The following is a 20,862-nucleotide window of genomic DNA, read 5'->3' as shown; positions in this document are numbered from 1 at the left end:
AGATTGTGAAGAGCGTTACCGAGATGTGGTATCTCAAAGGTGGGAACACGGCCATTGGTGATGTGAGCTACCACAGCGTTGTGTCGCACAAGAGGATCATTCGAGTCATATCTGTCCTGCAGACACCCAGGCGGATGAGGGAAGATAGTGGATGATTCCACTTGTGCAAGTGTTGAGGCAACCTCCTCGTCTTTGTTTGACGCCAGGAAATCATCCCAAGTATATGCCATGAGCTGACATATGTCAATCTCGTTGCGATGAGGAGGAGTCTCAGAGACAATGTCAGAAGCCTCAGGTTTCTCAAACTTAGTCACAAGAGGAAAGTCCGTCTCCACAACAGTGGCGCCAAGGCCCTCAAGGATCTTGCGAGCTTGATTCCAAAGATCAATGACAGACTGGCGAGTGTGGACCTTTCTAGCGGTTGGGTCAGAGTCCACTCCTCCAATGTACATTTTTGGTACACCGATCGTCTTGCCCTGGAGTGCGTTGGTATCGCACAGGTCGAAGAAAGTCTTTGGTCGAATGGTGTCAACATCTGGTAGTTTGACAAAAGGCTGCTCGCGCCAAAAGTCACAGGACGTCTTGGAGTCCTTTGCCACGATAACGTCCAAGAGTGTGAACATATCGTCAACTGTTCGGGTATGAGGAACGACTGTGTCGCATGTTGCAAATAAAGGCCAGTTACCGCGAATCGAGATCAGGCCTCTGGAAGGAGTGTATGCCACAAGCCCATTGTTAGAAGCAGGCGAACGGCCAGACGAGATGGTCTCCTCGCCCATCCCAAAGGCACCGAAGCTAGCTGCAGTTGCAGTAGCGGAACCGTTGGAAGACCCTGATGCAAAAGCTGCCGTGAGATATGCTTCGTTATAAGGAGACTCTGCACGACCATAGACACCACGCTGCATACCCCCAGCAGCCATAGGAGGCATATTAGTTCGTCCCAAGAGAACAGCACCGGCCTCTTTGAGTTTATGAACAGTAAAGGCATCTTCATTCGCGATGAGGTCTTTAAAAGCAGGAGAACCAGCTGCTACTGTCATGCCTTTCATCTTGTATGAGTCCTTGATAGTACCTGGGATTCCATCGAGAGGCCCTAGCGTTTCACCTGAGGCGCGACGCTGGTCTGACGCTTGAGCAGCATCAAAGACATGTTGGTTGATGATGGGGACGGCATTGAGGTGGATAGTGCGACGATCATATTTGGCGATTCTGAGGAGGTGCCTGACTGTCAACTCGACACTGTTGATGTGGCCCTCGGCAAGAGCTGATGCGAGAGCTGAAATGGGGGCATCCACAATGGACAGCGCCTAGGGAATTAGTCTTTATGAGAATAGTTATGGCCTAGCGTTGTGACTTACCTTGTTTCCACTATCAATCGCCATGGCAGCGTGTATAATTTCTCCAGTTGAGAGTAACGATGTCTAGTCAAGATTGGAAATATGTGTAATTCTTGATTGAACCAACAAGTTGAACATGGTAGATACCGTAACCATTGCGATAAAGGCACGTTTAAATATTCACTTTTCCCTCACCTGTTCCTCGACTTACATCCATCTTGGAGTTGTACAATTAAAAGCTGTTATTACCCCGCGTCCGCGGATTCAATTAACAGCTGCTAATTAATTAAGCAGCTGTTATTATCAATTACCAAGCTAACTAGCTCTGATCCAGCTATTAGACCCGATAAAGTCATCTGCCTTTATCATTAGTGGCCGACTTAAATTAACCCTTGCTTAGTATCATCATAGATTGCAACCATCCATCCCGATTGTCTGGCACTTGGCTGATAGCGGCTTTTGAACTTATAAGCTCTGGACAGCTTCAGAGAAACAGATGGTATTCCTCAACTTGTAACCATCACAACTATAATCGATGCTAGTATGGACAATTCTTCAAGCCATCACGATGATGTCCCTGGTACAGTTCGTCTCATTGATATCAATGGGATGAACTCAAGCGGACCTCATGACTCCCAACACAAAGACATTGTCCTCGTCCCACGCCCAAGTTCCGACCCCGAAGACCCTCTCAACTGGACATATCATCGAAAGCTCCTCGCTGTCAGTATGGCATATCTCTACGTCCTCGGAACGGGCATCGCGACTTCCCTCCAATATTCTGTTTTGGCAGACATCACCAAAGATACCGGCATCTCCACTGCCAATCTTGTCCAAGGAACAGGCGTCATGTTTCTGTTCTTCGGATGGGCTTGTCTGATTTGGCAGCCAATTGCCCTTACCTACGGACGACGTGGTGTCTATCTTTTGACGATGCTACTTACTATTCCCATCATGACCTGGACTGCATACTCCTCGTCGGCTGGAGTGTGGTTTGCCCACAGAGTCTTAATTGGTATCATCGTATCGCCCATAGAGTCCCTTTGCGAAGTCACCGTCTTCGACCTCTTCTTCGCACACAACCGCGGAACATACATGGGTCTCTACGTTGCCATTCTATTTGGGTCCAACTTCCTCGCTCCCCTTGTTGCCGGGTGGTTCAATGATGCTTATGGCTGGAGATGGACAATGCATTTTGGTGCTATCATCTGTGCTGTATGCTTTGTCATTATGTTCTTCTTCATGGAAGAGACGATGTACTTTCGCGGAGCGTCTATTGAGAGTCAAGTCGTTGAAGATACTACCCACACTGAACCGATGAAGACCAAGATGAATGGCGACGAAGAGTCCCGGGATGTTGGAACTGATTCTCAGAATGGCTCTCAACCATCTACAACCCCTCCCACCACGAAGCACAGTATCAACTCTGGCTGGGGAAAATACACATGGTTCAAGGTCCTGCCAGGACGTCCTAGCAATACTGATATGTTGCGCATGGTCTATCGTCCTGTTCTAATGATCTTTCACTTCCCAACTGTCGCATGGGCTGGGTTTCTTTACGGTATCAACCTCGCCTGGTACAATGTTTTGAACGGTACTGCAAGCCCCGTCCTGTCAAGCAAACCCTACAACTGGTCAGCTGCATTAGTCGGCTGTGTGTACGCCGGGCCTATCATCGGTGCAGCCATTGCTTGTCTCTGGGTTGGCAAGGCAGCAGATTGGATTGCGCTTTGGCTTGCGAGACGCAATGGTGGAATCAGGGAGCCCGAGCAACGTCTTTGGGTCTTACTCGTCTCTGGTATTATCTCTTCCGCCGGCCTTGTTGTTTGGGGAGTTGGCGCATATTACCAGGTCCATTGGATAGGACTCGTGTTTGGACTTGGTATGTTGACAGTCGGTTGCGTTGCAGGCGGAGCAATTGCTGTCAGTTACAATGTGGACTGTTTTAAGGAAATCGCTGGTGAGACAACAGTCTCCATTATGCTGATTCGCAACACAATTGGCTTTGGCTTCAGCTATGCTATCACGCCTTGGTGGACATCGCAAGGATTGAAGAACTGTTTCATTACGGCGGCAATGATCTCTCTCGCCTGTACGTTCACGTTTCTTATCATGATCGTGTACGGCAAGCGACTCAGGAGATGGTCCATTCCGGCTTATCGCAAGTACATGACCACCATGGCTGTTTCACATGATTGAAGAAAGCAGGAGTTGAGTAGGGAAGAAGTTCCTAAAACAACGGATAAGATGGAAATTGAGATATTTAACCAGGCATCATGATCCTTGTCGGAAAGTAATTGCGACATTTTAAATGATACACCTTGCCAGCTTTTGCAACTCTCCTCTCGCAGCAGCAGCAGTGGGAATATCCTGCTCCAGATTCTTGATGATATCCTCCAAATACGACACTAATCTACCTACAGCAAATTGGCACTGATGCTCATCATACAGAAAGGCGTTGTAGACCATGTACCCCACACCCAGCAGCTGTTGTATGATCTGACTACTCGCCACCTTGAACATGATCAGAGACGCTTCAGATATTTCGTTGAGAAAATCTTCTGCAACCTTGATCACGTCGCTCACTGGCGCATGGCAATGAAGTAATGCCATAATGTTGACCAACGCTTCAGTACAGGTGATTTGAACTGCCATGTACTTGCACCGATTGCTCTGCAGCTCATCGTGTGGCTGTGATAGAACACGAAGTATGAAAGGTTTGTTAGCTTTAAGGTGTTTGAGACTCTCAAGCAACGCTTCTGGGCTGGGACGATCGCGAAGAGCAGTAAAGACAACCTTGGCGTGATTTTGTTGACGCAAATTGAGGATTGTGTATTCCATCAAACGGAATAAATCCGTGATGTAGTCCCACCCAGCCGTCCATGCTTGTGTCTCGCGCGTCATGATCGGAGTAATACGAGGGTATTGCACTGAGATTTGTGCTTCTGGCAAACGGATAATGTGGCCGAGTACACAGGCCGAGTGGACTTCCAAGCGGTAGACGCACCAAAAAAGGCGTCGTCTGTCATCCACTTCAGCTAATGAGATGGAGCAATCCCAATAACTTTCATTCTGCAAGCCATTCTGAGCGATGAGAGCATGACATAGCCCGAGATATCGATGGAGATCGCTCTTGTTTCCGCTCTTTAGCGAGTAAACAGCCAGCAAGCCAAATGTCCTGAAGTAGTCTAGGTCATTGGAATCAGGTACGCGCGTGGGTACATGAGATACAGCTTCGGTAAAGTATGTCTCGCTGTCGTGAACATTCATGTCACCCAGCAACTCGCTATCGAAAACGGCTTTGAGAGTCAAACTCTGAGCACTAACAGCACACAGTGCCATGAGGAGCATGTATGATACCTCATTTTCACGAGGTATGCTGTTTGCCCATCGTACTTCGAGGTCGTTTTCGGATAGAAACGGGAAACTAAACACGTTTAGTAACTTGAACAAAAGAAATGGAAGTGGATTCGTACTAGCATTGGTACATGGTATCCCGGTAGATCTCTATGAGACGATGTATGCAATCAGGCGACTTGAAGCTAGATGTTTGAGGATCTGCTTGTACCCCGGGACCCGTCTCTCCGCTTGGGCCAGTGGGCTTTCTGCCACGTCTTTTGACAGGCCGGTTCATCGTGCATTGGACGTTATAGTCAATGCAGGTCAGGCAGACGTTGGAGATATCTTGGGTTTGTGGGTCGGCTGATAACCGACGACACTTCAACCCTCGGGAGTGGCAGAAGTCGCATGCTTGAAGAGCTCGCTTTCTTGGGGGGCCTGTAGGTTGATTCTGCATTATTGTGATTCGTCTGAAGCGAGGCCTGTTGGAAAGTGATGAGAATGATAGAAATGGATAAATTAGGAATTTATCAGTTGTAGAAGCTTATCAATTTAACAGCTGATAAAAGGCAATGATAAGAACCTGACCCAGATTCTGAACAAGGGATGAATTAGAGTTGAGGGGTAGATAAGCACTAGTTGGTATATTATTGCCTAGCCTGGTTTAGCAGTGCAGCACCATAATGCATTGCGGAATACATGGAGACATTATTTTCACGGCAGATGTCCTTTCATGATTAAGTATTGATGGCGATCTGTAATTCTAGCTGGATTAAGAGTCGACTAAACTTCAAGTTCATGGTATTTATAGCGAAACTTACAACCCAAAAACTAGCTTCAGATCAAAAAGGAAACCGCTCCGCCTAGGTTGTTATTTGTAGTTGAGCTCCATATAAAGTCTCTGGTGAGTTCGTTATATCTTTCAAGATGTTAACGCAAGGGTGATTGATAAACGTATAGGTGAAAGTTGACTTTCAAATGCCATAGCACCTCCTTTTCCTTTATCGGAGTTGCTGGTTTTGCTTGATAGTGCTTTAACACATTTAGCGGTCGGCTTTTATTTTGGTTTTGGCTGCGGAGGTGGCTTTGGAGGTGGCTTTGGTTTGATTGGTTTTGGGCCCATTGTGAACGACTGCTGAATTTTAATACTGATGGGTTGAAGTGACTGGATCAAGCTTCGGAAGAGATTGTGAAATTTAGTAGTTAAGAGATATAACAGCCGGACTGGAAGTGAATGTTGTATTGTGCTTGATAAAACTAAGTAATTTCTATCGGTGTATGTGTTTCTTTTATCTATTCTCGATTGGAATTTGAATTATCTTTTGAGTTACTAGAGTACGCCCTGTACATTGTGAATCTATTAAATGTCTAAGAATCCGGGCGAAGTGATAACAAGAGGTGTGGTAATTTGGCATTTTCAACCCCCGCCCTCTCAGCCTATCGGATTAGGTATTGTAGGCGCATGATCTCAGCCAAGTCTGCACATTGACAGTTATGGCGGCAACCTTGATGGAACTATTGAAAACTGACCTATCAGTCCGTCCATTTATACATGCAAGAGGTGTCAGATCCCGCCATGTCCAAGTCAGCTTGTTACCCAGATAGATAGTAGGTAGTCTCGTACAACCACACGACCAATGAAGTCTTATCAAATTGGCCAGCTGTCGCCAGACACTGAAACTAGAATTCCATTTCGGCGTTGCATATTCCATCGAAATTACAATTACAATTACGCTGCTGTGCTGAATTAACAAACAAGGGTAGATACCGTTAATAATTACAACTGTAAATCATCTAGGCCGTTCACAAACTTACAATTGTTCAGTAAAGTTCTAGTCTACGACAATGGCAGCCCTCTACCACTACACAGCCTTGGATCATAATGGAATGATCCGAATTCTCACACTTTCTCCTGCCTTCTGTAATGAACATGACATCAATATCAAGTTAACTTCGGCGAGCCTAGATACCTGCGCATTTGAGGCGCTATCATATACATGGGCAACCGAAGATGGTGATGCGACACTTTCACACTCGATTTACTGCGAGGGAGCTGTCATTAAGGTTTCCAAGAACTGCAAAAATGCATTACAAAAACTACGATCAAAGAACAAAGAAAGAGAATTGTGGATTGATGCCGTCTGTATCGACCAGAGCAACCATGAAGAACGAGGCAGACAGGTAGCTATGATGGATCTGATCTACCTAAGGGCGAAGAGAGTCGTCATCTGGCTCGGGGATGCATCCAAGGTTCGAGACTCAAAGAGTGGACATCCCATTTCTGATATCTTTATGTCATATCTTCGGTCTATGGTACCTGATATACGAAAGTCAGAGGCACTCAGCGACAAACCAGCGCCATTACACCTTTATAGCAACCTGACACGACAGGCAGCCGAGTATGTAACCAGTGGATACATGACCACACTTGTCAGAGGATTTTTAGATGTTGTCCTACGGCCATGGTGGGAGCGGGTATGGGTTGTTCAAGAGGCAGCTTTAAACATGTCAACAACTGTCATTTGTGGGGAGCAAGAAGTTGACTACAAAGATTTTTATGACTTTTTCTCCCATGTGTACGGAGACATCAGCCATGACGGAGGGTTAACATTTACCTTGCTCGAAGGATTCAAGCATCAGATGTACTCGGTGTACCTGGTGAGGGAAAGGGTTCATGACCTTGGTCCCGCGACAGTTCTGTACGATGTCCTTGCTCGTAGCCGTCGACTCCGCGCTACTGATAAACGGGATCACATCTTTGCTTTACACAATATCATCGGAGATCTCAAAAATCAGCTTCCACCACCGGACTATAAAGCTAGTGAGGTAAAGGTGTTCGCTGATATGACAATCACGTTCCTAAACCTTCTTACACCGTTCGAGGTTCTGCTCCAGGCAACGAATACTGTACACACACAGGACTTTCCTTCGTGGGTTACAAACTGGTCACAAAGGCCGCAACTCCACATTCCTCCTAGCGATGGGCTATACAATGCCTCCAAGGGCTTTTCAGCTTGCTATAGCGTATTGAGTGACAGAAAAAGACTTACGGCTCATGGGATATTTGTAGACATACTGCAAGATATACCAAAGGCCGATGCATCTTCTTACCAATATCCATATGTCCCGTACAAGGGTATACTGGGGTATCAGAAGTCCTGCAGCACTGGGTTATCGCTAAAGAGATATCCCACTGGCGAAGACGTTCGAGACGTCCTCTGGAGAACATTATGCTGGAACGTCGACTCGCACTGCCATTACCCAGCTGAGGCTAGACTCGCGCAAAGTTTCGACAAGTTTCATGAAGCTCTGTTCTCTGGAAATAGCATGGAACAGATAGAAAGGGATCTGCTGGAGAAGGCTACCGCATTCAACGACATATGCGTGCACTCCATGCCGATAGGGATAACGTCACGGGGTTATCTGGCTTCAGTTCCATGGACCTCGGAGCCCGGAGATGTGATCGCCATTCTTGCTGGAGGTGAGGTACCATTTGTTCTTCGCAAAGATCAAGTAGGTGTGGTTTATCGGTTGATTGGATCAGGCTACGTACATGGTATGATGAACGGTGAAGTGTTTCCGTCGGACCCAAGTGTTCTAGATTGGATCACAATACGCTGACCAATGTGTGTTTAATCATTATGAAACTGCATTATTACTTCTTACTTTAGATGGGCGTGGCAATGATTCTCTCATGGTTACGCGTAGGCGCAGATTCAGTGGTGATGATCCAGACAAGACGCGACTGAGCACCCAAAGGAGCCATGCAGACGAAGGGCAGGACCATTACGACCACTCCCGAGGTCTTCTTACCCTTACCCATCATCAAAGCAGACATGATCACAAGAGACACAATGCAGATGATTGACGTCCAGATAACCAAGATGCGACGACTAAATCTGTCAGGAAGGTAGTGTCCAGTCAGTACACCAAGGTAGTTGAGGCATCTTATCACATTTCTGTTTACCCTAAACTTCGATGATCTTGCCTGGGATGAAAACGACGAAGCTTGGGAAAAATCTTAGAAGCAGCTCCGACTGAAATCCACCTGTCGCAAGGTCGAGGCTCTAGCCGAAACGGCTCTGGGGAAGACGTCGGCATCACTGGTCTCGCCAATCTTCTTCGGCGGGTACGGGTGCCTGGGAAGAAAGAGGAAAAGATGATTGACGTTGTCGTCATCGGCGGTCATGCCCGGGATGAAACCTACGTGTCTGGGGACAACCCGAAACTGATGAAAATTGGTGATCTCAAATATGAAATGTAGGAGTGCCCTTTCGCTTCAGAAGTACTTGCTGATGGCTCGGGAGCCTTTCGGGAGTGGGATGAATGACAAGGCTGCAGTTCCGTATGTGCGACCCGTAGTCGACCTTGTCTTCGGAGAAGTCCCATGAGTGATAGCGTGTCGTGTTGTCATACGCGGGAGCGCAACAGCTCTGCCCGCAACCTCAGACGAAGAGTGAGGTAGGATGGGCAACTGTGGGATCAGCCCTGGACAGCCACACGAGACTCACAGATAATACATTAGCGGTGGTGGTCAATACCAAAAGCCCGAACAGTGAAATCAAAAGGCAAATCGAGTCCTTGGCACACTTTATACGCTGCCACGCACAAAGGTCTTTATAGCTGGCATGTTATAAGAAAGCCACAATTGATCTCTCAAGAGTAAAGAGGCGGCACCGCCCTTCTCTGTTGCGGAGACTCACTGCACTGGCGAAGCCTTGGTGCCGAACATTCTAATGGCAAAACAGCAGTTTCGACATTGGAAATCTGTACAAATGAAATAAGGAGAATGAACTCCGTTGACTTGGGTTCGCGGGCGTAACTGAGAAGTTTCAAAGACTCGGATCGCTAAAGATGAGTTGTATTATAGATATAGAGCCCTTGGTAGAGGTATCGCATGGATTCCAGTAATGCACCGCCCCTGCCATTTAATTTGTATGGATGACTGCGACAGAATCGCCGGCGAATAATTCTTAGGGTGCTTCGTAAAGTCCTGGCAGGCTTCTTGCATAATCTGAAGGATGTGTATTCAGGTTGCCGGGAAGCTCATGTTTCGTTTCCGCACAGCAAAACTGTTGTTGCTGATGCTGAAGACCTTCAGCATCCTTTTTCCTCATTGCCAATCTTCTCCAAGCAAACCATCCAATACCACCGAGAATCAACAGGCCACCAATTATTGCACCTGCAGTTACACCTGCGGTCTCCCCTCGAGATAGTCCTGAGTCTAAACCATGATCTGCGCTAGAGCTTGTCTCTTCACTCGGGGATGAACCAGTCGTGGTGGGCTCAGTATCCGTCTCCAAAACCAAAACCTGCTCCGTGGTCGATGATGGTTCTTCTTGTCGAAAGGTCAAGGTTGTCGATACGCTGACAGACATTGTCTCGTCATTTTGTGGGGCGGTGACATTTATATGTACCGATTGAGCAACACGTCCCTCACCCGAGCTAGACAACATGAACCAGTACACTGAATCCTCATTATTCAGTGCCAGATCAAGCAAATCGTACTCAGCATCCCAGATGCTGGTCGTTAAATCAACCTCTAGCCACCTTGGTTAGTAAAGTGAGTGCCAAGAACTGAGACTCATCATGTCTTACTATGTGATGTTCTCATTGGCCTGTAATTAACAAACCCATCTGCAGCAAGTTGATATATTTCGAGATCAACATCTCCCAGATCTGTCTTCCAGGTGATCACTATCACGTCTCCAGGCTCGTAGCGTTCGTTTTTTCCCGTGCCGCGATCTTCAGGCCATTCTGAGTCTGATTCTGGGGGTGTAAGGAATTTGGTGGACCCGCAAGATGCCAGGGTGGCGAGTCCAGCAACTGTTTGAACGAAGATTGTGATAATATGCATGGTATCAATGAAGGACCAGACTCAAAACGAACATGGAATTTGAGAACACTTCATGAAATGCGTTTGCAGTCAAAGAAGTCCCGTAGCTGGGTATGTCTCTAGGGATGTAAATGATCGTATAATCTATAAGAGTAATAGCGGGCCAGCACCTATATTTTACTTCATTCACGAGTCTTTGCCAAGTCGGCTATTAGATGAACAAGGACCCCATCCCCCGGCTACTACGCGGGCGGCCGACGATCCATAATAAGTTTAGTTGAGGCCCAGGCTGCGAACTAATTTACTGGGGCTGCAAGCTGATGATGAACCGGCTTTGTTTCCACCGGTCGGCGACATCTAGCAAATATAAAAATACACAACACTTGTCGGCTCATGAACTATTCGCAAAGTAACTTGAGTTTTAATGTTCAAATAATGAATGAAAACGCTGAATCCAGTTGCAGATGCCCTTCTCCCATCCGTCAACCCGCTTCCGGATTTGCCTAGTTGCATATAGAAGTGGGACAAGTGACAAGCAACATCACAACGACCAACAGAACATTACATCTAGCACAACCAATGGACTAGGGTCTGAAACCCGATGCCCGAGTATATTTCCATCTTTGGAAGGTGATCAAATGAGAGCTGAAGAAGATATATCAAAAGCAAATCTAAGAATCTGGCCAGGTTGTGTAAGAAAGGGTAAAAAGGAGAAGGGGTAAGGGCATACGGAGGCTCAAGATCGCGAGCAGTTGTAGTCTGGGGGGTTAGTCACCGTCCAATTCATCACGATTTACTAGTAATACAACAATGTAACCAGGCATATCCATTTTATCTCCATCCTGTAACCATTTGTTCTATTCATCCATGCATCTTCTCGTGTTCCATCTAGATGCGCTCCTCCACCTTGGCCTGCACATTCTTCAGCCTTTATCGCAACATACCTTGCGGTCATTCAATATACTTTTTCGTCTATTGCTTCGAAGTTATCTTGGTGGATATCCAGTTTTCGATGAAGTCGGAATAATAGTAGAGGTTAGAACAGCGACATTCAGATAATATACTGACGAGCCAACAACTGAGGATCACAAGCACCATGTGGTCAGACTGCACTGGCAAGATGATCGTTTGTCACTTTTCGTTTCGAAGACGGACCTTATGTTCTAAATGAAACATAAAGTAGTGCTTTATGCACACGAGAAATTGCAGCAATTGAAAGTGGCTGTTGAATCACTTCAAGTGGTTCATTTTCCCCGCAGGATCGAATGGTACGAGGTGATACGGGACCGGCTGCTTATTCCGGCATTTCAGCTCCCCACCCTTGATTTTTGGCGTCAGGCACCGATATCTTCTCCTTATTAACCTGGTCATCCATCAAGAAAGCCAAGATAGGCACTCTCATTGCCATTTACTGTTGGATCACTCCGTTAGTTGTGGTGTTGACATCTGAAACTCTATCTGTTGTGGTTGGATCGAGGGTTGTCAATGGAACATGTCCAAACGTGCGGACTTTGAACTTTTCGAATGTAAAGTCGTTTTATCGGCGCAATCGAACGCGAATTGCTGGGCTTTACCTTATCTCAGTGTCAGCATGGAACTCAACGTACGCAGGTGACATAGATACTTTGGCTGAGCCCAGTAAGTTCGACTACTGGATTGGACCCTCTCGGCAATGGCAGGACATGATAGCGTCGAGGGTTGCTTTATCAAACGAACCACTTGTTCGGAAAGGCATAGGCGATGACATCTGTTCCAACAGTTGGGACTGCTCTTATGTTCTCAATTTTGTCGCTCCTGGCTACAAATGTGAAAAGCTTGCATCCGGAATAGACTCGAAAGTCCAGAGTCTTGGACAATCAACACCACCTTTCAATACGAGCGTACTTGCACCCTCCGGTGACATGGTATATCACGCCATGAACGACTTGGGCGAATATGGAGACTCCCAAATACCCTCTGATGACTTAGGATTTCCGAAACAGTCGCCTCCATTCCCAAAGAACCTGGGTGCGTTCAGAACAGAGCCCATAATGTGGATCGGTTATTGTACTGTCGAAAATTATTCGAAATCACAGCCAAATTGGGACGACGTTGAAGGCTGGCATACAGCTTATACTCCAGTTATATTTGGTTGTGAGCATTATGAGGTCGACTATACGATCCAATTCAACTATATTGGCGGTGTGCAGTCGCACATGGTTCAAAATCGTGACTATCTCAGAAAGGTAGTCAATACGACTCTCACTTCAGAGATGGACCCAGACCGCAGACTCAACGATCGAACGAAAGCAGTTCCGGAAGAAAACTACGTCTATCCTTCTGACGTTGGTGAATATCGTCTTACTGGAGCTTATCATTCACTCGGTTACGCCCTACGACGCATCTTCAAAAGGACAACAACTATGCCCCGTTATGATGTACAGTCAAAGCTGCTGCTGACTCCGTTAATCGATAGACTGGATTATCTCCTGGTGAAGAACTTGCCTGAGGCTATTGTACAAATGTACGAGAACATGATAATTTCGCTATTGGCAGAACCCTCCATCAATGTGGTATCATGGGCTTCAAATGGTGAACCGTCCGGGGCAGCCAAAGGTGGACCGTCGACAAACTATCCTTGCCAGAAACAACGATACACCAATGTGTTTGAATACAATAAGGTACAATTACTTGCGGTATACGCGGCAAGTATCGCGCTAGCCACGGCGGCCGTTATACTTCGGTTACAAGCCTATCGAGAAGAAGGTAGAATGCGTGATATGAAACCTTCATCCATCATCGCCGCATCCAGGGCGTCAGAACTCCACGAGTTAGGCGTGAAATGAGAGGCTAGGATTGGTTATGGTCTTGTTGAAGAGAATGGCAGAAATGTGAGGAGTTTCGGCGTGGAAGGGAATGTGACGCAACAACAAAGCCAGAGAGTAGATTGAGACAGTCCGTTTTTGGGTGACAACCTTGACGGAGATTCATGTTTGTAGGTGATTGAAAATCTTATCCACCATGAGTGCAGCTTGTTACCGTATAAAGTATCGATCCGTATTCATCCACTCCCTCCAACCATCTGTCAACTCTGTTACGCCTTTCATTCACACCTTCTTCATCGAGATCATGAGGAATAGGCCACAGCTCATCGATCCGAAACAAATTGTCAGCCCAATCTACAAGGTTAAGATTGTAGATCTTTTCCCACTCATGCCGGACACCTGACTGCCACAGCGACTTGCTTGACGGTGCGGGCAAGCCTGTCAACTCAGTCCCCAGATAGATCGAAAACCCATCTTGAGCCGAAAGAACGTTGTCAAAAAAGTACATTGTATATAGTGTCCGTCGTTTCGCTTCTGCCACAATCCAATTTTCCCATCTTGGACGGATCGCTTGTTGTTCGGAGAGACAAACCAGACCTCGACGTGAACAGGCGCAAGCAATTTCTTGAAGGTTGATGAGGGCTTGTCGCAGGAATAGGACTGGACCTCCAGGGGTGAGATAAAAGAACAGTACCATTGAGTAAATCAGATGTGCTTGAAAAGCCGCAAGCAGATTGATGTCGTCGTATGTTGCGTGTCTCTCATATAGGTTGCTCATCTCTCGTTGTATGACATCAACAGCAACTTCAGTGCTCCCTGGGAGTGATTGCTCGCAGATCCGAACTAGACTCAGACATGTCGAAAGAGGTGGGGTGATCAACTCCGTAGTAACTTGAGACGCATGGATAAAAGGGGGAATACCGCGCCCTCGAACCATCATGGACGCATACGATTTGAGGACGCGAGAGACGAGTTTCATTATGCTGGGGGAGTATTCCTTGACGGTTTGTCCGGGCAATGGGATATACGAATTAAGCCAGCGATTTTTGATGTCGTCGCTGTTAATTGGACACACAAGCGCGAGACTTGAAAAGTCTAGGACTTCTGCTTCTTTTCCATGACTTGTCCTACTTAACGGAATCGTTGGCAAGGGGGTTAAAAATGAGCTTGTGGGAGTATTCCCAGCTATGCTTTCTACAGATAAAAGGCTTGCGTTTGGCGTTTGTTGATGACTATCGACAGCTATATCAGGCGTTGGCATCGAGTAATCCATTTGTGTCTCATCAAACAAGCTTGTTTCGTGTCCATCTCTGGCTTCCGCTGTTGGGTAGTTGCATGTTAAGCCGCGGAGTGCACATCGCCCGCATATTTCTGGTCTTCGGTCACATTTCGCCTTGGCTGACGAGCAGGGCTGACAAGCTTTCTGCCGAGATGTTGAGTATCTTGATGACTTGGTACGTGGCATCTGCTTCAACAAAAGGAGTTGAGCTAGAGGTAAGACAGTCGCCAAAAGATTAAAGTGGAGAAATGCATGACGCGTTCATGATCGGAACAATAGTAGTCCGGCATTATTGAAGCGCGTCGTTGTGCTCCAAAGCGAATTGCTGTCAACATTCATCAACAGATCAATATTGCCCAAATTCTCCTACTTAGCTTCAAGCACCTATGACCATAGCAGTATCAAATCCAATTGAAACCCTCAGTTAATGTCGTGATTCAAGATAGATTGGTGTATCTCGTAACTGAAAGCTTGTGTACATGATGGCGAAGTCTGGTTCATCTCACATGCTGGTAAGGTAAGTCCATGTGGGTGATGAAAAAAAGGCACGTGTTGATAGCAAGACAATTGAGATGAGTGAATCAGCGACAGAAATGCCCCATGGGTTGTGAAAACTTGGTGACCATTGGTCTTCGGACCTCGGAGCTGAGTGACAAGCCCATTTCCCTGTACTTGCTCAACTCCGAACTCCGGTGGTCCATTCTTTACCCTGTAGTCATATATTATTTATAGCATGGGTCTCCAAAAGGGCATGTGAGCTCAATCTATTGCTGATAATTACCTATTCCTATTCTTCCTCATTACATCATTTCTGATTGAACCGTGAACAATGCATTCCAAGCCTGGCAAAAATTTGGAGGCAGATAAAGCGAACGAGAACCCACCCATCCTTACCACTCCAAATTTTAAAGAATCATCAACTAGACCCAAAACTCCCGTCAGTTCTCCATCACCCAACAATGGAGAGCCGTATAGCATCTTCGACAAACGCCAAACAGCCTTGATCGTTACTCTTGTCTCTGTCGCCGCGACATGCAAGTACTCTGTCATTCCCAATTCGACCATCTTGTTAACATGATCATAGTCTCAGGCTTTGCTTCAAACATCTACTTTCCCGCCCTTCCGACTATTGCTCATGATCTGGACGTCTCTGTCGAATTGATCAATCTCACGGTTACTTCCTACCTCATTTTTCAAGGGCTAGCTCCCAGCCTCTGGGGCCCTATATCAGATGTCAAAGGGCGCCGGGTGGCATACTCGCTCACCTTTGTCGTCTTCTTGGGAGCATGTATTGGTCTAGCAGAGGCCAAGAATTACGCTACTATGATTGTGCTGAGATGCATTCAGAGCACCGGCAGTGCCAGTACGATCGCCATCGGTTCCGGCGTCATCGGAGATATTACAACCCGAGACAACCGTGGTGGACTCATGGGTATCTTCCAGGCTGGGCTTTTGGTGCCTGTGGCAGTAGGACCAATCATTGGCGGCGCTCTAGCTGGATCTCTCGGTTGGAGATCTATATTCTGGTTTCTGGTCATCTACAGCGGCATCTTCTTGCTGTGCCTGATTCTCCTTTTACCCGAGACGCTGAGGTCCATTGTCGGTAATGGGAGTCGGACACCTACGCAGGTCATATCCAAGTATCCCTTGTTTTTCTACCAGAAGACCACCAGAACGAAACGGAACCAAAACGAAGACACCACAGTACCTATTGAGAAGAAGACCATCGATATCACAGGACCCTTTCGCATCCTGATCAGCAAGCAGGCGGCCCCCATTATCGTATTTCTCGCAGTCTATTACGCGGTTTGGCAGATGAGCATCACCGCTATGTCTAGTCTATTCGAAGACAAATATGGCCTAAGCGAGACTCATATTGGGTTGACCTTCATCGCGAATGGCGTGGGCTCCATGGTTGGTACTCTTGTTACAGGGAAAATACTCAATATGGATTACCGTCGCGTCAAGGCCCGGTATGAGACTCAGCCTGCACAGGGCAATCCAGATGCGGACGTTGAAACCCTTGATGTGCAGAAAGCGAGAGAAAGAGACTTCCCACTCGAGACGGCGCGTCTACGCCTCGTCCCATTATTCTCTCTCCTCCAATGTGCATCAATCATGCTCTTCGGCTGGACTATTCAATATCCTAATAAGGTTCACATCGCCGTGCCAATTGTCTCGACATTTATTACAGGCTGGACTGCTGTCTCCACACAGTCAGTGGTCATGACATACCTAGTTGACGTGTATAGCGACCGCAGCGCTGCAGCCAGCGCCAGTCTGAACCTCGCCAGGTGCTTATTCGCTGCGGGAGGCACGAGTTTTATTATGCCCATGATCAACTCTATTGGTGTTGGATTGGCCTTTACTGTCTGTGTCGCGGTGTAGGCTCTTGCTATGCTGAGCTTGGCTGTCCAATGGAAGTTTGGGGCAAAATGGAGACATGAAGCTGATAACAGGCAAGTGAACTCTGATATTTAGCATGGTTGGGGTATTAAAAAATGATGAGACATGGAAGACAGTCTCCTACAACATGTTCTGGCTATAATATATGAATACAATGCTGGATGTTACTGCAAAAGGATGCAGACGGTAGACAAAGGTCAGAAAGGGAAAGCATGAGAGAACAAAAGTCCAATTAATTAGTGACAAACTGTAGCTACAAAAATACAATACTAAAACAGAAATACACGGACAAAGGGAAATTTCCGGGTGCGGCCGGATCCGTTGTAAGCCAGACTATTACCCTCACTTCCTCCCGATGCGCATCTCCATCTCCAATATCAGGTCAAACAGTGGTAGTTTTTACGGTGGGTCCCCTTCCCTTTGACGTTCCATCACATCATCGTTCAGATTCATCAAACCATACAAACTTGAAACGTTTCCATACCGTTGCTTAAATAGTCTTGACAGAGCCCTTCTTGCTACTAAGGAAATCGCGAAGAGCAAGCTTGCTGCTGCCAGTCTTCATGGGAGCGACCACAGTGGGTTTGACTGTGTTGACAGGATCCAGAAGAAGAGGAAAGAACTTGTGAATAGCCTGCTTGGCATCATGAAGACAAACAGGGCCGATCATCTGAATGATGTACTTGATCAAGTCAAAGACATTATCGCATTGGGGAATCTCATTATCGAGAGGAATGACCTTGAGAGCCTGAAGCTTCTCCTGGGAAAGGGTTGAAAGGGCCTGGTAGGCAACATCTGCCATGATGGCGCGCTCGACGAGGACACGAGTGGCTTGGACATCACCAGGTGCGGGGGCAGCTCCCTTGTACTTTTCAAGAAGCTTGGGTGTGACCTCAGACACAGCAGTCTTTCCAGCCTCGCATACAATCTGTTCAACAGCAGAGACGGCACTTCGAAGAACAGGACCAAGAGAGGAGAAGACATCTTGTCGACCAGAGAGAAGAAGGGTAGGTCCAAAGATACCCTTGACAAATGCCTTGGTGTTCTCCTGAGTAGGGAACTGTCGGAGACCAAGGTTTCGGCGCTTGGAAGACTTGGCTGTAGCAGCCTGTGCGATGTCATCTTCCTGGTAGTACTCGATGATACATCGGGCAGCTTCAGACAGGTAAGGTGCAAGAAGGACAGAAAGTTGGTCGACTTGTGGGGCGTTGGCAGTCCAGTTCTGCTTCATGTTTGCGATAATATAGTCAAGTTCATCAGATTGCTCAATGGCGAGGACAGCTTGGAGAGATGCCTCTGCAAGAAGGGCACGCTCAGAAATACCAGCGAGCTTGGTTGACTTGCCACTCATGATGGCCTCTGCTCCGGTGACGTGGTGGACGAGAGCTCCGGCAGCGACGCTAACAAATTGGCCAACATCGTCAATGAGTGACGACTCAATGTTCAGAGTCTTGGTGTCAATCTGTGAGATGGTCTTGATGGTCTCGTAGAAAGGATCGGTCTCTTCAGCGACGGAGGTATCGGGTGTCTCATCGACGACTTGGACTTCGACGTAGTCTTTCTCAGAAGCAGGCTCGGAGACAGGTTCGACTGCGGGAGCAGGGAAATCGAACTTGGGCTCCTCGACAACAGGCTCTACACAAACAGGAGCTGGAGCTTCGACTTGTTCAACAACTGGCTCGGGCTCAGGTTGAGCAATGGGTTCGGGGACTTGGGTCTCGTCGCTGACATATTCGGTCGGAGCGGCAACAGGGGCAGGAACTTGCTCGACAGGCTCTTCTGTAGTCAGTTGTTAGCTAAGCCTCAAAACACAAAATCATGAGCTGACTGACCCTGGACGGGAGCTGCCTCAGCGGGAGCCTGAGCGAGCTGAATGAAAGCGATATCCCGAGAACGTCTGCCAGAATCCTCAGCCCAATCGGCAGAGAACACAACACGTTGACCATATCGTCGCTGGCTGTCAGAAGATCCACGGCTGCGATAGCCAAGATAACAAGTAACCTGCTTAGCAGTGCCAAGATGGTACTCGTCATCAAAGACAGCTTCACTTCCGGTGACAACAAGATCAGGATTGACAAGCAGTCCAGTGCTGAACTTCTGAACAGAAACACCTGTCACGTTGTTCTCGAAGCGCGCCTCGATCTTGACGATGGCTTGGGACGGAAGAATTAATAATCGAGGTGGGAGGTAGTGATACTTAGACTTACAGTGGGTCATGTTGGCGTCAGGTAAGATACTAGCACCAGAAAGAGCGAGTTCAATGTTCTCGGTAGAAGTCTCAGAGACTTTCTGGAAGCCGGTGGAAGAGAACTCAGAGGTGGTGATGTTGGAAGTGCGAAACTCGCATGAGTTAACAAATTCTTCAGTCTCAACGAAAGAGTCTGGCTGGTCCAGAGTCCATGAAGCAGGACGGTTGGAGGCTCTCAAGATTGAGCACATCGTTGCAAGTTGAGTTGTATTGAGTAGATTGTATTGAAGGGCTGTGAATGAGATGAGTGATGCTGGATATTTTTGAGGCAGACAGACGCGATCTTATATCTACATTCTGCCCTCATTGAAACGACATTTCCATATCTTGAAGTCCCTAATGTTATGATAAAGGGAACAATTTGCCACAACACGAACCTCTACGCGTCCTAATCTCTCCAAACATCCTTTTTAGAAGAGTTTTTTCCTGTTTAGTATCCTCCTCCGAAGTCTCCCTTGTTCAGCAGCGCCGAGATCCAATATCTTATCCATAAGTGGAAATGGAAAATATCTTAATGTGGCGTACTATTCTACTTATAACTTTGTGGCAACACTTTCAGGCTGCTGATCAAAATTACATGCAGCCTCTATCACATATCGAGCGCCTGGTATGTGGTTGTGTAACATTGAGTTCCGACGTGAAGAAAACTTAGAACAGCCAGGTTCGAGATGTACGCGTGTAGCTGAAACGAACATTGGATGTTGAAGTTCTGGTGTGTTCTTGTGATGCCCGGATAGTACTGCCCTCGTTTTGAAGGAAGCTGAAGATGCCCAAAAAGGAAGTATTATCCTTTTCTTATGGCGTCCAATGGCTATGGGTTGCACTTTCACCTTTGTGTCTGCTAATCACTTCGGAAGTAAGACATCATTGCATCATGCATGTGCCACTGTGTCTGTGCGATGTTTTTGGTTCTCGGAGCCTTGTACTCTAACCTAGAGTTTACGCAAGGTGACTACAGGGTATTCGTAATATCGTTTTTACTACAAAAGAAACACAATTGTCTACATGCTGTATGGCCACATACAAGGTCGCTGTGAACAATACCAGTCAGGGTCCCATCTTCTGACAACACATGATGCTTGCGTAATCGACCATCCTTCATTCCAAACTGGCATGATGTCGTGCAAAGACTGCCAATATCATTGCGCGAGGTTACCTCAACGGTTTCGCGTCTGCGTACGCGAGACATCACACCCAGAAGATCTCTGAAATAACAGCCAGCCACGATACAGGGTGTAGAGGTGTGATAAATGGTTTTATTGCATATACCGTTGAATGGTTCATTAGCTAGATAATCTACAACTAATTCTAGCCGCTGGGGCTCGGACACTATTGGCGCGGGCCGAGACATGCAGGGATCTAGGCCTAGGCCATCAGTTCATCAACGCCACATTTTCTCGTGGCGAGCTGTGTTTCTCAGCCAGCCCCAAATACCCCGAAGGATATAGTATGTCTCGGAAATGAAAGGTTCAACGTAGGATTGGGACTGTTGTGACAAATCGGGCCAGTTACATACGCACGTTGAGATTTGCAACGGCCTAGAGTGGGCAGCCTCCACGGACATCGCTATGTCGATCTGCAACATTCCAGTAGTAACAACACTATCGAGTGGT

The 20,862-nt window shown here is 47.1% G+C and overlaps 9 protein-coding genes across 9 annotated transcripts in view; 4 read left to right on the top strand and 5 right to left on the bottom strand.

Annotated features, from left to right (window-relative positions):
* Nucleotides 1-1,554, bottom strand: part of FGSG_12615 (uncharacterized protein) — a gene marked incomplete at both ends in the record, with an annotated part of 2,568 nt that extends 1,014 nt beyond the window's left edge. The window contains 3 exons of the mRNA XM_011324950.1: nucleotides 72-1,307; nucleotides 1,359-1,421; nucleotides 1,549-1,554. Of these exons, the coding sequence (XP_011323252.1) occupies nucleotides 72-1,307; nucleotides 1,359-1,421; nucleotides 1,549-1,554 (1,305 nt within the window). The remainder of the gene's footprint in view (nucleotides 1-71; nucleotides 1,308-1,358; nucleotides 1,422-1,548) is intronic.
* A 326-nt stretch (nucleotides 1,555-1,880) lies between these two features.
* FGSG_04804 (uncharacterized protein) lies at nucleotides 1,881-3,536 on the top strand (the record flags this gene model as incomplete). Its single annotated transcript, XM_011324949.1, has 1 exon — nucleotides 1,881-3,536. One exon carries the CDS (start codon nucleotides 1,881-1,883, stop codon nucleotides 3,534-3,536), a length of 1,656 nt encoding a protein of 551 aa, XP_011323251.1.
* A 108-nt stretch (nucleotides 3,537-3,644) lies between these two features.
* FGSG_04803 (uncharacterized protein) lies at nucleotides 3,645-5,133 on the bottom strand (the record flags this gene model as incomplete). Its single annotated transcript, XM_011324948.1, has 2 exons — nucleotides 3,645-4,764; nucleotides 4,814-5,133. 2 exons carry the CDS (start codon nucleotides 5,131-5,133, stop codon nucleotides 3,645-3,647), a joined length of 1,440 nt encoding a protein of 479 aa, XP_011323250.1.
* A 1,388-nt stretch (nucleotides 5,134-6,521) lies between these two features.
* FGSG_04802 (uncharacterized protein) lies at nucleotides 6,522-8,940 on the top strand (the record flags this gene model as incomplete). The annotated part of the gene is made up of 4 exons (XM_011324947.1): nucleotides 6,522-7,502; nucleotides 7,596-8,157; nucleotides 8,348-8,479; nucleotides 8,702-8,940. The coding sequence occupies 4 exons, from the start codon at nucleotides 6,522-6,524 to the stop codon at nucleotides 8,938-8,940; spliced, it is 1,914 nt and encodes a 637-aa protein (XP_011323249.1).
* A 709-nt stretch (nucleotides 8,941-9,649) lies between these two features.
* Nucleotides 9,650-10,533, bottom strand: FGSG_04801 (uncharacterized protein; the record flags this gene model as incomplete). Its single annotated transcript, XM_011324946.1, has 2 exons — nucleotides 9,650-10,218; nucleotides 10,275-10,533. The coding sequence occupies 2 exons, from the start codon at nucleotides 10,531-10,533 to the stop codon at nucleotides 9,650-9,652; spliced, it is 828 nt and encodes a 275-aa protein (XP_011323248.1).
* Nucleotides 10,534-12,004: 1,471 nt separating this feature from the next.
* On the top strand, nucleotides 12,005-13,337 carry FGSG_04800 (uncharacterized protein; the record flags this gene model as incomplete). The annotated part of the gene is made up of 2 exons (XM_011324945.1): nucleotides 12,005-12,038; nucleotides 12,097-13,337. 2 exons carry the CDS (start codon nucleotides 12,005-12,007, stop codon nucleotides 13,335-13,337), a joined length of 1,275 nt encoding a protein of 424 aa, XP_011323247.1.
* Nucleotides 13,338-13,503: 166 nt separating this feature from the next.
* FGSG_12614 (uncharacterized protein) lies at nucleotides 13,504-14,589 on the bottom strand (the record flags this gene model as incomplete). The annotated part of the gene is made up of 1 exon (XM_011324944.1): nucleotides 13,504-14,589. The coding sequence occupies one exon, from the start codon at nucleotides 14,587-14,589 to the stop codon at nucleotides 13,504-13,506; it is 1,086 nt and encodes a 361-aa protein (XP_011323246.1).
* A 1,080-nt stretch (nucleotides 14,590-15,669) lies between these two features.
* Nucleotides 15,670-16,983, top strand: FGSG_04799 (uncharacterized protein; the record flags this gene model as incomplete). Its single annotated transcript, XM_011324943.1, has 1 exon — nucleotides 15,670-16,983. One exon carries the CDS (start codon nucleotides 15,670-15,672, stop codon nucleotides 16,981-16,983), a length of 1,314 nt encoding a protein of 437 aa, XP_011323245.1.
* Nucleotides 16,984-17,491: 508 nt separating this feature from the next.
* On the bottom strand, nucleotides 17,492-19,440 carry FGSG_04798 (uncharacterized protein; the record flags this gene model as incomplete). The annotated part of the gene is made up of 3 exons (XM_011324942.1): nucleotides 17,492-18,780; nucleotides 18,834-19,154; nucleotides 19,209-19,440. The coding sequence occupies 3 exons, from the start codon at nucleotides 19,438-19,440 to the stop codon at nucleotides 17,492-17,494; spliced, it is 1,842 nt and encodes a 613-aa protein (XP_011323244.1).
* Between the last annotated feature and the right edge of the window lie 1,422 nt (nucleotides 19,441-20,862).

Source organism: Fusarium graminearum, chromosome 3 (assembly GCF_000240135.3).
Source record: "Fusarium graminearum PH-1 chromosome 3, whole genome shotgun sequence".
In the NCBI taxonomy this organism is placed as follows: domain Eukaryota; kingdom Fungi; phylum Ascomycota; class Sordariomycetes; order Hypocreales; family Nectriaceae; genus Fusarium; species Fusarium graminearum.
Note: the sequence above shows the minus strand (reverse complement) of the source record. Positions and strands in the feature narration are given on the sequence as shown.